The sequence below is a fragment of the Phaenicophaeus curvirostris genome, chromosome 10 (assembly GCF_032191515.1).
Source record: "Phaenicophaeus curvirostris isolate KB17595 chromosome 10, BPBGC_Pcur_1.0, whole genome shotgun sequence".
NCBI lineage: Eukaryota > Metazoa > Chordata > Aves > Cuculiformes > Cuculidae > Phaenicophaeus > Phaenicophaeus curvirostris.
In genome coordinates, this window is record NC_091401.1 from 3,823,717 (window position 1) to 3,840,319 (window position 16,603).

The 16,603-nt window shown below is 39.1% G+C and overlaps 1 protein-coding gene across 3 annotated transcripts in view; it reads left to right on the forward strand.

Moving 5' to 3' along the window:
- Positions 1-16,603, forward strand: part of ABCC5 (ATP binding cassette subfamily C member 5) — a 72,483-nt gene that overhangs the window by 15,891 nt on the left and 39,989 nt on the right. For 2 of the 3 annotated variants that reach the window (XM_069864975.1, XM_069864973.1), the window contains exons 5-16: positions 663-810; positions 5,438-5,671; positions 5,774-5,947; positions 7,225-7,372; positions 7,872-8,020; positions 8,642-8,749; positions 10,476-10,826; positions 12,304-12,375; positions 12,507-12,631; positions 13,247-13,319; positions 13,864-14,067; positions 14,720-14,863. In XM_069864975.1, the coding sequence (XP_069721076.1) occupies positions 663-810; positions 5,438-5,671; positions 5,774-5,947; positions 7,225-7,372; positions 7,872-8,020; positions 8,642-8,749; positions 10,476-10,826; positions 12,304-12,375; positions 12,507-12,631; positions 13,247-13,319; positions 13,864-14,067; positions 14,720-14,863 (1,930 nt within the window). Of the gene's footprint in view, positions 1-662; positions 811-4,960; positions 4,978-5,437; positions 5,672-5,773; positions 5,948-7,224; positions 7,373-7,871; positions 8,021-8,641; positions 8,750-10,475; positions 10,827-12,303; positions 12,376-12,506; positions 12,632-13,246; positions 13,320-13,863; positions 14,068-14,719; positions 14,864-16,603 lie in introns of those variants that run through there. The other variant, XM_069864974.1, reaches the window with a different exon arrangement.

Genomic DNA, 16,603 nt, shown 5'->3' on the forward strand with positions numbered 1-16,603 from the left:
TTTTTTTAATACATTAGTTCACAGGCAGTGATATAGCATTGCCCTAGAAAAGCGGCACGGATATTTTGTTCTGCCTTTCTCAGAACAATGGAAATCATTTTATCCTTCATAGACCACCTCATACTGCTGCATTGTTTCTGTACTTTTGCCATTACAGTGAATTTAGAGGATTCTGTCTCCAGGAGTGTTTTGCAATTGCTTTTTTCAGATTTTGTATGTCTTTGTTTTAGTAAAAAATAGTTTAAAGTTTTTTCTTAGGACTACACTGAAAAAAAAGTCTTGTGCTAAAATAATAATAAGAAAAACTGACAGTAGCAAGGTGATCTGAACACGGCTTGGATCTTGTCATCAGGCTAATGAGACTTTTTCTCAGATTTTGACTTCATGACTCTTCTGCCGAAAAGTTTTTATATTAAGAATGCCAAAAAGACTTCAGTCAAAGCAAAAAGCGTTGTGTTTTTCATCTTTCTTTTGTAGTAGGAACACAACGTAGGTATTTCAAGATGCAGGTATTTCCCTTTACCTCACAGAATCTACCATGTATTTGTTTGTTGTTGTTGCTCTGAGCTAGGTAGTGCTTGGAATTTTCAGAGAAGAGCCTGTGAGATTGTACCTTCTCTCACGGTGAAAAATTTATTACATGAGGCTTCTGTTTTTATTAGGCTGGAGAGGTTGTGGCAGGAAGAACTGAATGAAAGTGGGCCTAATGATGCTTCTCTTCGGAGAGTTGTCTGGATTTTCTGCCGCACCAGGCTCATCATTTCCATAGTGTGTCTGATGATCACGCAGCTCGCAGGTTTTAGTGGACCAGTAAGTAATAGCCATCCTTTTTTTAACAACCCCAGAGGGTTCCATCTCATGGCCCAACTGTAAAATGTTATGGTTTCGTTGCAGAATCACTTAAATGTTTTGACTAGCTAGAAGTTTTGGGGTGAAGTCCCAGAGTGATTCAGTAATCCAAGATAGGTTTCCTACAGCTGGTGGATCAGTTGCTGAATACCAAGGCCAAGTTCTTGGAGAAGGGAGGGGGTGTGGGTTTCTTGGAGGAAATGCACACTGGGTTTTTTCTTTGATTTTGAGCTTAAAGTTCTTCTTTAACTGGTACATGGTCTTTTTGCACGTAGTTCTTGCGTGCAGGTCTTTTAATTGCTTTCTTTTTCTTTTTTACATTTCTGTAAACTTATCTTGGAATAAAATTCAGGCTGATAAAACATTAATCTTAGATTATTTGCATTAGTAGCACAGTCTTCAAGAAGTGGAACAAGACAATTTTATTTGAGCACTACTTAAAAATTAACATGAGCAGGTCTCAGGAATTCTGTGGGTGTAGTCTTTACTGATCCTACAGAGGATGGTCAGACAGTTTCATGTAGAAGTGGTAGAGTATGCTATTGCCTTTAGGAACTGCTGCTCTTTTGTTGCTGTGGGTCGTTATGAAGATAACAACATGAGACTTGACATTCACACCATTTTTTGTCACCTGTTTGTTGCACGTGTTGTGCAGATTTGCAGTTGAAATTTTGACTAAATTTATTCTCTACACATTTCCCTTGAGGAGTAGGAGCAGTATTACTGCTAGTAGTACACGTTTCAGTGTGCTGGTAAGCTGAAGGTTCATTTCTTGGGTAAGTACACTTGGGTGCACTGTTAGGTGAAATGTCTTTTTAAAATGTTTTCCTGCTTGTAAATGTCTTATCAAAATGATGTTCCGCTTTCTAAGCGTTTTTGAAGTTTGCCTTGTTTCATGTAATATGAATAATAATAAATGTTTCTGTCATGCTGTTTTCTTGGTAATAATTTATAGTAGCTTGTATTATAAACTGTATGTACATACTTTGGTAATTAATGATAAATCATGATGAAGGTTTTAACAGCATTAGCTTTCCCCAAGAAGAGCTTCTGTCATTGTTTCACTACAGGGCTTAGTAGCTGCTTTTATCTTTGGCAAAGAATTTGCAGCAGGGTTGCCCCTAATTTCTGTAATTTTTGCTATTTGTCTCAGCTGAAATGCTGAATGAGAGAGTGCAGAAGGGGAAGGAAAAAACCAACTCAACTTTACCAGGCTAGGGGCTACCACTGCAACTGAAGCTCCTTTTGGGTAATTTAAAATTATCTGTAGACATTTGCCCATTTACAGGCAACCTTATTCATTTCTCTGAATAAGGAACAATTCTCTTTTGGTTCCATCATTTGGCATGAAAAATAATAAGTCTTTACCATCCCTCCTCCCTGTTTTTAAAAACTGGCGTGCCTCTTAGAAACGCCTATGCTGTCTCCTCAGAAGTATCAGTGCTTTCTTGTGTTGTTATACCCTTTCAGTCACGTGAAAGTGGAAAGGGTGTCCAGGATAAGCACTTGACTTGACATCTTGTACTGGTAAAAATCATCAAAATGGAGTTAAACACTTTATTAATTTCAAAAATTTTAATTGAACATCTATGACCTTGAAGTGCCAGCCAACACCTCTGGCTCTATGAGCATTGTGATGGTTATTACTGGAAAGGTGTTGTAGACTTTGTGTATGTGGGATTTTTTTAATACTAGGTAGATCCTTCAAGGGTCTTCCTTTTTTTTTGTATTTTGATAAATCCTGCATCTGGCACAGTGTCCAAACCCATAACCTGGTGAGACAGACGCATGGGTCAGACTGCCTTGTAATAACCATCAGAATGTACCGCTATAGGTGGGATACTGTTTATCTCCAGTGAATATTTGCTGCCGTTTGATCAGCTACCAAAATTTCATGTGCAGGTTGAGGAGCAAATAAGTTTTTTGATTACTAAGCATAATCAGTTTAACTCCGGGTCTGAACAATGTACCTGTTTGCAACTGTTCAGAACTATTCTTCCTGTTTGGGAGATGGGGAAACTTGCTATCTTAGTGGAGTACAGCTTGACAGTTTGGTCAGTTATTGGAGGGGGGACTGGTAGGCTGTTGGAGGTAAGTTTCCCGATTTCCCAGTTGGCTCCAGTTGCAGCCTGCCCCGTGCTGTCGCATGCTGGCTGCGGCAAGGATGCCGGCACTGCAGTGGGACCAGTGACAGAAGCTGTTCTTTAGAATTTTCAGGATGGCTGTTTTCTGCGTCAGAATGAGACAGTGCTGCTGGGCAGAGCCAACGCCAAGAGCAAAGGTAAGGTAATGTTTATTCAATGGGAATGCTTAAGACAGCCAAGCAGCTAGTACCAACTACTACGGTAATAGTCACAGGACTTGCTTTTTCCCCATTAGCCTGAGTTTTAGTTTTTGTACTGTAACTTTCTGGTTTTGTAAATAACTTTATGCTGGATTCTTGTCATTAAACTAGTTGAAATTCAAATAGCGTGTGTTGATGTAAATGTTAATTCTGTGTGACTTCCCCCCTTCCCCCTTTTAAAAATTCTTTAATCTTCTGTTTCCTCTTTTCTTTCTTCTGGAAAAGAAAAATATGGGGGTATAACATAGGCTGGTCTCAGTTTCATCATGGGAGATGCTGAATCTATAAAATAGTGCTGAAAAATTGCTCTAAAAAGTTTTGGGAGGAATGAGACCCCAGGAAACATCTGCTATCATTATACATCCTCTCTTGGAGACTTTCAGCAATGCTGTGGTGTGTGAGAAAATGCTTGCAGTCTGCGACCATGCTGAGTTACAGCTCGTGAGGAAAAGGGGGGATTTTCACCCCAATTGCTCAGTGACTCGGTTGCATATGTTGGATTGAATATTGGAAAAAGAAGTCAATAATCTTAGTAGCTGCAAACCAACTGTATGCAGTTGTGGTCCAAACTAAATCCAAGTAAGGAGAAAGTTGGAATGCGATAGATCTGTGAATGTGAGCTCCTCACATTTGTTCACGAATCAGCATGTAAATTTTCTCAGTGACCGTTCTAGAACCTGATGGACATCTGGCTTTAATTCACACCTGTGAAAAAGAAAGCAAAATTATTTACAGCATGTTTCCTTGGTTCTGATGTGCAGAATTATTTTCCTCAGAACAGATGAAATTGATCTCCATTTTTTTTTTGTTACTTGGTGCTGGGCGTTAGCTACCAATGCTGAAGTAGTGAGGTTTTGTGTTTTTTCCCTCTCTCTTCAAACTATACAGAACTCTTATTTGCAAAACCTGGTTTAGCCAAGAGGACTTCAACGGACTATGATGTGGAAAGTTTCTCAAATATTTTCTTTGGTCTCAGATTTTTTTTTGGTTGCGTTTTATTGTGGGCAAAGGTAACTCTCTGCTCTGTACTATCATATCAAAAGCACCAGTATCTTAAAGCATCATTTGTTGAGAAGCTCTCTAGGAAATCTTTTGTTGTCTGTGAAGCCTTACTGTAGGATGCTTTTAAAACCAGTTCTCAGAATTTGTGCAGCCTCAGAAGCCTCCTCTCTTAGCACCTGCAAGATTCTCATTTGGACTTCATGAGCAAATACTATTCTGGTTTTGTATCTTTATATTTTTGTGTGTAGTTTCAAATCTAGTTTATGTTAGAGGCTAAGACTGACTGTTAGATACTAGCCCTTTATAATTATCCTGTATGTGCAGTTTGTATGTTTATATAATACTCTACCTGTTGTACAGTATTTTTGAGATGTTACCATTTAAGATGGCACTTTATTGCAAATAAAAGCCTTTTGTTTCGCAGTCAATAGTATTTAATATTGCTGGTGATTGTGAGTTGTATTATGTTATATTGTGCCGTTGGACCACAAAAAGCTGGAGGTGGGAATCGGTGGTTCTGGGGGCTGTCCTCTTTCTGCAGGTGGTGTTTGAAATGTGATTCTTGAGGTAAAGGGTTTATGTTTTTGGGGTGAGGGTATGGGGAGGGATTGAATGGTTAATTTTTTGTCTTTTTTTTTTTTTCTCTCCCCTGTCCCCAATGATTTGTGGTATTGCGTGCCTTGTGCTTTCTGCTTGTTTTTTTCTTTACTATTAAACTGCTGATGTTTATTTCCAGGAATGTTTTGCAAATGTCCTCTCACTCTTCCCCTCTACAACTGTAGGTACATTGTTCCTTTTTATCAAATAAGCACGTTTGAAGCAAACCAAAGATAAAATAAAAAAGGTCATAATGTCACGTAAAGGAATGTTTCTTAATGTGCGCAAACATTTAAGTAGCGACTATTTAAAAACTCTTCTATATGATAATGCATTGCTTTCAGCTAACTGACAGATTTATGTTAAGTTAGAAGACACGGAGGATTAGAAGCGTGCTGCGAGGAATATGGTTCCAAATTAAACTCTCTTTACTTGCTAAATTTGACTCAGTGCTTGGCTCTCAGCAGGGCTTTGTGTTACAGTACTTTTGCATTGACACCTTTTACTTCTAGAAAGAAGATGCTTTCTATATCAAACGGCTCTTTTAAAGCAAAGTAACCTACTTATTTCTAACTTAACATAAAGTTGTTGCGTGTTCTTCTGAGATGATGGGATGTTCATGCAAGCTTGCATTTCTTCCTGTAGGCATTCGTTGTGAAACACCTTTTGGAGTATACCCAGCAGAGTGAGTCCAACCTGCAGTACAGCTTGTTTTTAGTTTTTGGCATCTTTATGACGGAAATAGTGCGATCTTGGTCCCTTGCACTAACTTGGGCTTTGAATTATCGCACGGGGGTTAGACTGCGTGGAGCTATCTTGACAATGGCATTTAAGAAAATTCTTAAGCTGAAGAATATCAAGGAGAAGTCTCTGGGAGAGGTAAGCTTGCATCATCATTTTGGAAACTGCAGTATGAGTTTACAATGCTATGAGAATCAGCTGTGTCTTAAATCCAAATAATCTGTTATGTGTATTTTTCAGCTCATAAATGTGTGTTCCAATGATGGTCAGAGGATGTTCGAAGCTGCAGCGGTTGGCAGTTTGTTGGCTGGAGGCCCTATTGTGGCCATCTTAGGAATGGTTTATAATGTGATTATTCTGGGTCCAACAGGCTTTTTGGGCTCTGCTGTCTTCATCCTTTTTTACCCAGCAATGGTGAGTCAGAAAGATTTAAGACATGGTTAATTATTCAGAACTATACGTATGTTTGACTAAGAGGTGTTGAAATATGCTAGGTTTATCTTGTTTATGGTGCTGCATGTTGTTGAAGATGCTTCTAAAGATGATGGATGAAGCAGAAATTTGGAAATGGGAAACTCAAAATGATTAAGAACATTAGAAAACAGAAATGGATAGTATGATAGATTTGACTGAGATAAACACACGTAGCTAAATGGCTGAGGTTGGAAAGAGTCTCCAGTTTGTGTAGAGGAGCCTGGTGTCGCGTGAGCGAGCTCACCATTCGATTTCAACAAGAGATGTTGGAAAGCACCACATCTGAGTGAGGGTGTTTTTGATGAGTTACTCCTGCCTCTACATCTGCTGAGCTGTGAGATAGGCTGGTTCAAGCCAAAATCTTTTTGCCTCTAAAATGCCCTGTCAGGCTGCTGATCTGTCCCTGTATTCAAAATACACATTTCAAAAAGCACGGAGGGTGAATACTGTGAGGTCTGTTTTGGTCAAATGTATCTGTCCAACAGTAAGGATTAAAATAATGGGAATGATATTTTAAAGAGGGGAATGAGGAGTGGAGTTTGATTGTCTTTTCTAGTTCTTTTCAGCAGTCCTTATCTGTTGATGGGCACTCCGAAGGAGGTTGCAGAAGTATGCAGAAGGGCAAAGAACTGAAAACTTACTTAATGTGCTGGGTTTGAAATTCAGACCAGGATGAATGTGAGAGTAGCAGATACTCAAAAACATGTGAACAAGTAATTATTTTTAGATTGGTTTAGTAGAAGTGTTAAAACTGTTTTACCACCTTTGTAGCACTGACATATGGTAGAAATTGATCCGGCTGTGCAAGTCCAGCTCGCTCTTTTGTCCAATTTAGAAAGTTGGCTAAAATGGGTTCTAGTGTTCATTTGCCATGAGGACCATCTTGGTATATCTTTAAGGTTATGCACTTGTTAGGCCTTGCGCTTCAGAAACTTTAACAAATCTGGTACTATACAGTGTTGGTAAAACCCCACACCTTTATTTTCTCAAATTTTATTTTTGTTGAAACTTGCTCTTGTGACTGTGGTGCTCAGTGCAGCTGCGCTGGGAAGATATGAGTAGTGTTTCCAGCCTGACTTTTATGTTAGAACAACAGTTGCTTCCCCCATCCCTGAATGGCTTTATCAGATTAAAAATTAGCTTTCTCTGGAGGAGTTGAAAGCACTTGCTGTTCCTGAGTTGCCATTAATGTTGCATGATGTTGCCTTTTGTTTCAGATGTTTGTATCACGCCTCACAGCTTATTTCAGAAGAAAATGTGTATCAACAACAGATGAGCGTGTGCAAAAGATGAATGAAGTTCTTAATTACATTAAGTTCATTAAGATGTATGCCTGGGTCAAACCATTTTCTCAGAATGTTCAAAGTGAGTTCACACAATCTGTAAATGTTTCCTTTTCTGTACGGGCCCCATTGCTTTGTAGCCTGGTGTGACCTCCTAGCTTGGTACCATAGGTGTTGATGTACATAATAACACTTTTATCCTTCAGGCTTCCTATTTGTTGTGTATGATGGGCTGGACAAACAGACCTGCTTCTAAAGTTTCCCCTTCTAGCATTATGATGTTTGTGGTTTGGCACTAATCTTAGCTGTATAGATTTTGTTTCATTTTTTTATCATTTACTAAATGTGCCATCTGCTCCATTTTTAAATAAAGTAACGAGACCTGTAGTCTTATCGAGATTTACGGACTGTTATGGTTTGCTCCTGTGTAACTGTGACCTTTATAAGAAGGTATACAATGTGATAAATGCAAAAGCCTAGTTAGGCCTCTTTTACTCAGTGTTTATAGTGCCCCAGTAGTGTCTGTTGTGTATGTACCCCCAAATCATGCTTCAAACACGGTGCCCTGTTTATATTTTTAGAAATTCGTGAGGAAGAACGTAAAATCTTAGAGCGTGCAGGCTACTTCCAGAGCATCACTGTGGGCGTGGCTCCCATAGTTGTGGTCATTGCCAGCGTCGTGACCTTTTCTGTCCATATGATCCTTGGCTACGATCTTACAGCAGCTCAGGTAACTTCCTGCAGTTTTGAAAATATTCTTTACAGTATTGCTACAGTAGCTTTTCTCCTAAGGCAGATCTCTTCATCATATTCTTTGCTTTGTGTTTGTGCCTGTGTGTCACAGAAGTGAGTGTCTGATGGGTGTGGCAGCAGCAGACGAAGTCTTATATTCTGCACAAAAAGCTCTCGGTGCTGTTTGTTATTACCTCCCCAGAACAAGTTTAGAGTTGAATGTGAACAAGCACTCCTGTTTGCTATTCAGATAGGGTGTTGGGATTACTGGATGGTTTTGTTTTACAGTGTGCTTCGATGCAAACAGCACGAATGTCTTACAACACTATTTGAACTTGGGTCTTTACAAGTCATAGACTAATGCAGAATTTGCTAGCTGCTGCTTTCCGTAGACCTACAAGCACTAAAGATGTCTGTCTTGGTCTGTGACGAAGCACTAGAGAGATTTTTCTGCTGCTTTCTGCTGCCTGACAATGTGTTGAGTATTTAAATGGTTATTCTTGAACTGTGGGCCTTTTCGATGGCTTTGAATTGCTGCTGTGACATTTCAGCTTTTAGAAGGTTGGAGTTGTTAGTATATTGCATCCAGATGTGATTCTTTTTCTTGGTTTATTTTTAGGCATTCACAGTGGTTACTGTGTTTAATTCAATGACTTTTGCTCTAAAAGTAACACCTTTCTCAGTGAAGTCTCTATCTGAGGCATCTGTATCTGTTGACAGATTTAAGGTAAGCAGTCCTTCGGCCTTGCAGTTTTAACTGTAAACGTGGAGTGTTGTATGTGTATGATAAATGCTAGGGGAACCCTTGGGAGGTAATGTTTTTAATGACCGAGGAGTTTTCTTTACTCTTGGCACTTAAATAATTGGATTCAGCAGAAGAAATGCAAATATAGTGAAGGAATGTTAGAAGTTTAAGAAAATCAGCTTGGGAAGCAAAATATTCTTATTTAATGATTTTAGTCTTTTGATCTTGGCCACTGTAAGGGATTAAACACAAGATTGGATGGTTCAAAGTATTATAATTCTTAAACTCCCTTTTAAGACCATCTGCATGAAAAGACAGTGCAACGTGTCTGCAATGAAATGTCATATTTTGCTAATGAAACTCTTTTTGGAAATGTCATGTATTATGTAGGCAACTTTGCACAAACCAGAAGAGTTTTATTTGTGGTCATGAAAAACTGAGGTTTTGTATTTCCGGACCAGATTAAGTGAATGAAACTCTGCTATATGAATAAAATGCTGTTGTAATCTGATGAAACAGAAGCTATGGCAGAAAATGAAAACCCTTGTAACAGTTATATCTCATCCCTCAATCCCTGTGAAGTGAATACACTATGTACTTCAGCATAAACTTAGAAGACAGGCCTTTATTTTGTGGTCTCTCTTGAAGACCATAGTGCATTGCATGTTGCACAGATTTCCAAATAGGATTCCACGAACATTGACAGATAATGGGTTCTGTATAGTGCATTCATGAAACAAATCTGAGTGTGAGAGGAATGGGATCTGCAGTATGGTTTTGAGGTTCAATTGCTTTTTGATGTGTTTGTTCCATCTTTTTAGTCACCCTGTATTAGGCTTTCTTAAATCCAAATGTGCTGAAGGGAGTTTGGGGAGGAAAGAGGAGAGGAGAAATTGTAATGTCTCCCAGTTTGACTGTAAACAGTATAATCTGTGTAACACAAGGTGTGGGGGTGCTCTAACATCACAGTAAAAATGTAACCGTCTTTTTTGGCTCCGTAGATGAGTATGAACTTTCTTATGAATGTGTGATTCGAGCATAGCAATTACAAGAGCATATAAGGCTGAGAATTGAGAAGTCTTTAATTGCAAAAGGCTTCTTAGTTCAAAACATAATTACGTATTTATCTTGTAATTAAACCGTGTGAAAAATCTCTTCCTAATCTATGTTGATTGTAAATACTGATGGATGTGGTGGAAGACATGATGCAATGGACTTAATGGCTTACTGCTTATTATCATCACTCAATGATAGGCCAGCTAAATTTGTGAGATGATATTTTCCAGCAGAAAAGTTGAAGGGTAAAGGCTGAGGTTAAATGTTGTTCTTTCTCCTTCCATAATGTGTGCAGGAAAAGTCAGTCACTGTTCCTCAAAGTGACCTCTCCAACCTGTGTATTGTACTCATGTTTTTAATCTGGAAATTACAGAGCTGCAATTGTAAACAGTGTTTAAAGAATAAGCCCTTCACATCCAGAATATTGCAGTTCTGTAAAAGTCTTGTGTATCTGAGTGCTTCCACCACATCCAGGAATGCCATGGCCACTTGGCAGGCCTGGAGTTAGTTTACACTAATGAGCTACCTTTTGCTCTTCAGCTTCCTCCTGCTATGTAGCCTGGTGTGTTTTGCTGCGTGAGTGTGCCATAGGCTTGTCTTCCAGTCTTGATCAGGTGTTTCATCTTTACACCTCTCTCACAACTCCTATCAGAGTTTATTTCTAATGGAAGAGGTTCATATGATAAAGAAAAAACCAGCCAATCCTCACACCGCGATAGAGGTGAAAAATGCTACCTTGGCTTGGGACTTCTCCCACGCCAGCATCCAGAGCTCACCAAAGTTGACCCCCAAAGTGAGAAAAGAGAAGAAAGTCACCAAAGGCAAGAAAGAGAAAATGAAGTTGCAGAATGAGGGACAGCAAGCTGTGCTGGCAGAGCAGAAGGGCCATCTTCTAGTGGACAATGATGACCATCCTAGCCCTGAAGAGGAGAGCAAAATCATCCACCTGGTTAACCTTCGCCTTCAGAGGACTCTCTACAACATTGACTTGGAGATACAAAAGGTAAGAGAAGAAAGAGGAAATCTGAGCTTTCAAAAGGCGTCATTTTTAGCTGTCCATGGGAATAGAGCGCTGTGTTTTGCATGAAATGGAGCATATTGCTTTTGTGCACTGCAGTAATATCCATGGAAACTGCAGTATCCAGGATGCAGCGTCTGGTCTTGATGTAAACAGCTGTGCCATTTTAGCATACTAGATCTTTGCAAACAGCCTATGAAACAGCTGCAGGTTGTATAGCTTTTACATCTAACTGATGGTTTTGCTGTCTGTAGCTCTCAGTACAGAATGTGAGCATTGAACTTAATCAGCAAGGCAGCAGCGGTATTAAGAGTGTTGGTGGAAGGTTTACTCCTGTAGCCATTTGATAGTTTGCATTTGATAGTTTCAGCTGTATTCTGGGTGAACATTTTAGATGATTAGGTGTTCTAATGGAGCGTAACAGTACCCTTAATTGAAGAATGTGCAATTTTCTACCCTGAGAATTTTTGTACAATAGAAGGACACAGATTTTTCAAGAATTTAGAATCAGTTGGAGTCCTCACTCCAAGATGGATAAAAGCATATGAAATGTCAAAGAAAAAGCATTGAATTTAATACACGACGACATCTACAAATGCAAAAGCTTTGCAGGCTGGCAGTAATGGGATCTGTGTAGTTATCAAGATATTTAAGGTTAAACTGTACCCTGTAGTCACATGAGTAGAGGGGTAGTTTAAACTATTGTAAACTGTAACACCTCACCTATATTTTAAAGTTTTGAGAAGGTTGCATATAGTTTAAGAAATAGCCTTGAAAAAGGAGTACACAGTTACTTGAAAACGTAAAGGCATGTTTGCTCTTAGAAGTTTGTAAATGAGAAGAGGCCAGCAATGCATTCCAAAAGTGGCTGTATATCCTTTCTGTCCACTTTGCCTTTTTTTACATAAGGAAAAAATGTGTCTTTGAATTCATTGTTTAATGTGGGCATCAACTCACCCGTCTTATTGCAGAGAAATCTTCAAAATGACTGGATTCCAGCCTTTTCTTGGTATGTGTTCCTTAGCAAACTGCATCTCACAGGCAAGGAGCTTTACTGAACCCATGTATCCTAAATTTTGCTTTTCTTTCAGCCTTTCCCTCTTTAATACCTTTCCTTACCACTTTCAGAAGCATCTTGGTGCATTCTCTTCAGGCAGGCCTTGATGTGTTTGGCTGGGTGCAGCATTCTCTGGGCCCAGATCAGGCCCTGTCAAAGGGAAGCTGATCTTAAAATACATTCATTTTTACCAGGGATCTTACTCAGTTTTAGTCCTCCGTGGAACAGTATTTGCCCTTTAGTATTTGAGAGTTAAAATATTGACTGTCTGTCTTTTTTCTGTCTCTTATGCCCCTTTTCAGCTGTCACTAATGTCCCCTCTGAGGTACTAGAGGTGTCCAAATTCTGAAAGGGATGGAGAATATAAGAAATGAGTACCATAATCTGTTTTTTTTTGCTGTCTAGGGAAAACTTGTTGGAATTTGTGGCAGTGTGGGGAGTGGAAAAACTTCACTTATCTCAGCAATTTTAGGACAGGTGAGAAATTCTCTTTTGACCAATTATATTCTTCTTTTTCCTATTTCATATTTCACTTATTTGTACTCTGTAGAAGAAAGTCTGTTTGAAATATGGAATAGCATAATTTCACAGTTTACCTTTAATTTCAGATGACCCTGTTGGAGGGTAGCATTGCAGTAAGTGGAACATTTGCCTATGTGGCCCAGCAGGCCTGGATTCTCAATGCTACGCTTCGGGACAACATTCTTTTTGGCAGGGAATATGATGAAGAAAGGTTTGTCAGAACTGTTTGGTGATTTTCATGAAAGTTTAGCAATTCTTTGCCCCAGTGTGGGAAAAAATAATGCAAATTACACTGCACTTAAAGCCTGTGTATCCTTCTAGAGTCTGTCAAAAAAGACTCCTTAGTCTCATTTAAGAGCCTGCCTTTCTTGAACACGGTTGTTGTGGCTGGTGGCTGTCAGAGCTTCTCATTGCTTGTTTGCAGCGAGGGCTGTACCTCATGCTGGACTGCTCTGATCTCTGTTTTTAGCAGCTGCTGTGGAGCAGCACTGAAGTGACGTTTGCTCTTGCTATCCTGGCTTTGCCCTCTTTAAACACAACAACTGCTGTTTGCAGTGTACTGTAATCTTTCATGGCCCTCCCCCAGTGGGGTCCTTTCACTGTGCTAGTTATCTCTGGAAAGAAATTACCTCCTCATGTCCACAATACTTAAGAAGTAGGCGATTAATTTTTATGCTCAGTTTCCTCCTGGAAATCCAAGGCAGATCATTTGTTTTAAGCTGCTGGAATCTCTGCTATTAGCGTAGAAAGTGAGATAATGCTGTACTGTCTAGACACCTGCTGGAGGAAAAAAAAAGTGTTCTTACTATTTATCTAATTTTTTTAGATACAACATGGTGTTGAATGATTGCTGTCTAAGGCCTGACCTAGCCATCCTTCCTAACGGGGACCTGACAGAGGTATAATTTTTTTCTTATAGTAAAGTAGTAGGTGGAGAAGGGAGTTCTGGTTTGGCAGACTAAACCGGAGTAAGGGAAATATCTGTCTGGTACGCATATAAACCAAGCTGTTAAATGCACCGTTTTGAGCTGAGCTTAGCAGCACAGGCTCTGGGCTGTTGAGAGTTGTGCCATGGTTTTGACTTGAATGTTGACAATTTGGGAGTTTTTTCATTGTGTTGTAAATTTAACTGCCTTAGCTGTGTCTGTTTGAACTCGATGAAAAAGCATGGCTATGTTAATACAAAAAAAAAAAATAAAATAAGAAACTTCTGCTGTGTTTGAAGCATATTAACCTTGAGTTTGAATATATAGCCTTTCACAAAGTAACGTACACCCAAACTAGATTGTATGTATGTATTAATATATATTAAGGGGAGGGGGGATGTATATATGATAAATAAATAAAAATATTCTGGTCTGCTCCATTCCAAATGCCTCTTGAGCTTTGAGTACCCTATGTTGTATGGTGCTGTTGCAATAAAATGTGTGTGTGTCTATACAGATTGGTGAACGAGGGGCTAACCTGAGTGGAGGGCAGCGTCAGAGAATCAGCCTGGCTCGAGCGCTGTACAGCGACAGAAACATTTACATCCTCGATGATCCCCTTAGTGCCTTAGATGCTCATGTTGGAAATCACATTTTTAACAGTGCAATAAGGAAGCATCTGAAATCAAAGACTGTCCTTTTTGTCACTCATCAGCTTCAGGTACTTTCTTTCTTGGACTTTCTGGAAATGCTGTTTAGTCAGTCGGCTTCATGCTGGAAATTTGTGTGCTCTGACCTATTATAGCATTACCCTGCCTGTCTGTAGGATGTATTGTTTATGTTTACAAACTAGGTTTGCAAATATGCACTGGGCACCATCTGATTCTTTACTTGCTAGCAGTGCTGCTTGGTGTCTGGTCAGGATAGGTAGCGCTTGGCTATAGAAAATTTACCATAGAAATAAATACCTTGTTCAAAACTGCTTTTGCTGATCGACTGTAAAGCAGGTTCATCACATCAGAAAACACTTAGATTTGGTGTCAGTAAATCAGAATTGATATATTCTGGATTTTTTTTGCCATTTTCTGTGCGTATAAGTATTAATATTTAGTCTATCAGTACTTTCAGTGTTTAAGCATCCTGGATTCTGTGTTCCATAACGTTGTTTTTGATAGACCATAAAAACTTTTTGTGTAGAGTGGGAGTAATCAGGATGCTTTAGTTAATGCAGGACCTTTAAAAGTCAGATGTCTGTAACATGGAGAAATGTGTTGTGTGTAGATGTCTATAAAGTACTGAGAAGAATTATGTGGGAGTGTATTTGATTATAGGACATCATGATAGAGACTTGTTCTTACTGCCATTTTCTGCAGTATCTTGTTGACTGTGATGAAGTGATCTTCATGAAAGAAGGCTGCATTACTGAGCGAGGAAGTCATGAGGAACTGATGAATTTAAATGGGGACTATGCAACAATTTTTAATAACCTACAGTTGGGAGAAACACCACATATTGAGGTACTTGTTTGTTTGTTCTAAAGTGCTCAGAGTGTTGACTTTTCTGATGAGATGAGCCAAATTACGTAGTTGGAAGGCTGGAAAATGGTTTCACGTGTTCATGTGTTGATCTGACCAATAGATTTACTGTAGAATTAACTGTGCTTCATTAGCACTTCCTTTGCAGTCAGTTTGTGTGTAGGGAATGCGTAGTAGAGAGGACTCCGCTGATGAACTCATGAGTTGAGCATGAAAGTAATGTAATTTCCTCTGGTGATGCTCAGAGCAGGGAGCTTGTTCTTTCTTACTGTACAGCTTGCTTCTTAATTTACCTCCAAATTAGGACAGACCTGGACCAACCTTTGTCTGGAAAAATTCTTAATGGTTTGTTACATCTTTTTCACATGGAGCGTGACTGAGGCACAGCAAAAGTGACACAACTTGTCCAAAGTTAGATGGGATTGTGTTCTTGCAAATGTAAATGAAAATGCTTTATTTTGGGGGGTTTTGAGGAAAAAAAAGTTTCTTGATGCTGCCTCTGTTCTGAAACAATGGCTATAAATGCAGACTCAGACTTGTGCTCTAGCATTTTAGTTCATAGAAAATGTAAATATAGAAAATAAACAAGAACCATTCAGTAGGACGTGTATTTACATCTTCAGCAATGTATTTTTTTTCCCACCTTTCTCCTGTTTTTCTGAAGTTATTCTTTGGATAAGCAACTTTGCTGCTTTTTATGCGATGATGACTTCTCTTAAGTTCAATGTGTATTTTCTCTCAGCGTTTTTTAAGAGATGAGAGGCTCCTTATTCTCAAGTTGCAGACATTTAAAAAAAAATTCTGAAAAGCTAGCATTATGGTAAATGTGCAGATAAAACAGGTGCTTGATGAAATTTTCTTCTGGGAGATGTTAGTGAAAGAAGCAAAAGAATATAATGCATTTCTCTGCATAACCTCTCTGAGGTATGAAGATTATAGTTCTCCTGTTTAAAGTAATGTCAGTTAAAGTAAGATTCTTCAGTCTGCATGCTTGGCTGACCTTCACTGTCTCTGTAAATACAAGCTGATGGAAGAAGCATTAGTTTGCTTTCCCTGTGGGATAAGAAGAAATGGATGGTAGAGTTAGGTTCTCTGTGGTTTGATGTGCGAGATGTTTCTTCTCACATGAAATGTGGGAAGGATGACCCTAAGGATATTATGTAGCGGAGTTGCAATTAATGTTGACTGTCTCTGAACAGATAGTAACTTCCGTTTCTGGGAAGATGATTTGGTTTCGAACAACAATTGTGTGTGCTGTTCAATGTTTGGACATCTGATTTCTGGAAGACCAAGTTAACCCGACTTTGTCCTTGAGACATTTCACGAAAGCTTTCCTGAGTGAAGTACTAGGGTGTTTGGGGTAAAAAAAGCCTCTTAATAAAATTGTGACTTATTTTTACTAGGGGCAAGGGGGATTTTATCTTTATCCCAGTAGTAGGGGTGTCATTCCTCTACCATGAGCATAAACTCATGATGCTACTGACCTTGGAAATTAACCTTGCAAACTACCAGTACAAATTGGTAGCAGTTCAGGTTAATAGAGGGGGAGAATTTAATCCACCAGAATTGGCAGTCATCCGTAATAATGGCAAAGTTAATATCATCCTTGATATGAATGCTAAGTTATTGAAAGCCTTTGTCCATAGGAGGCAGCTTATTAAAGTTTGGATTCGGGTATGAAGATGTCAAAACAATTTACTCTGGTATGTTTAGTGTCGTTGT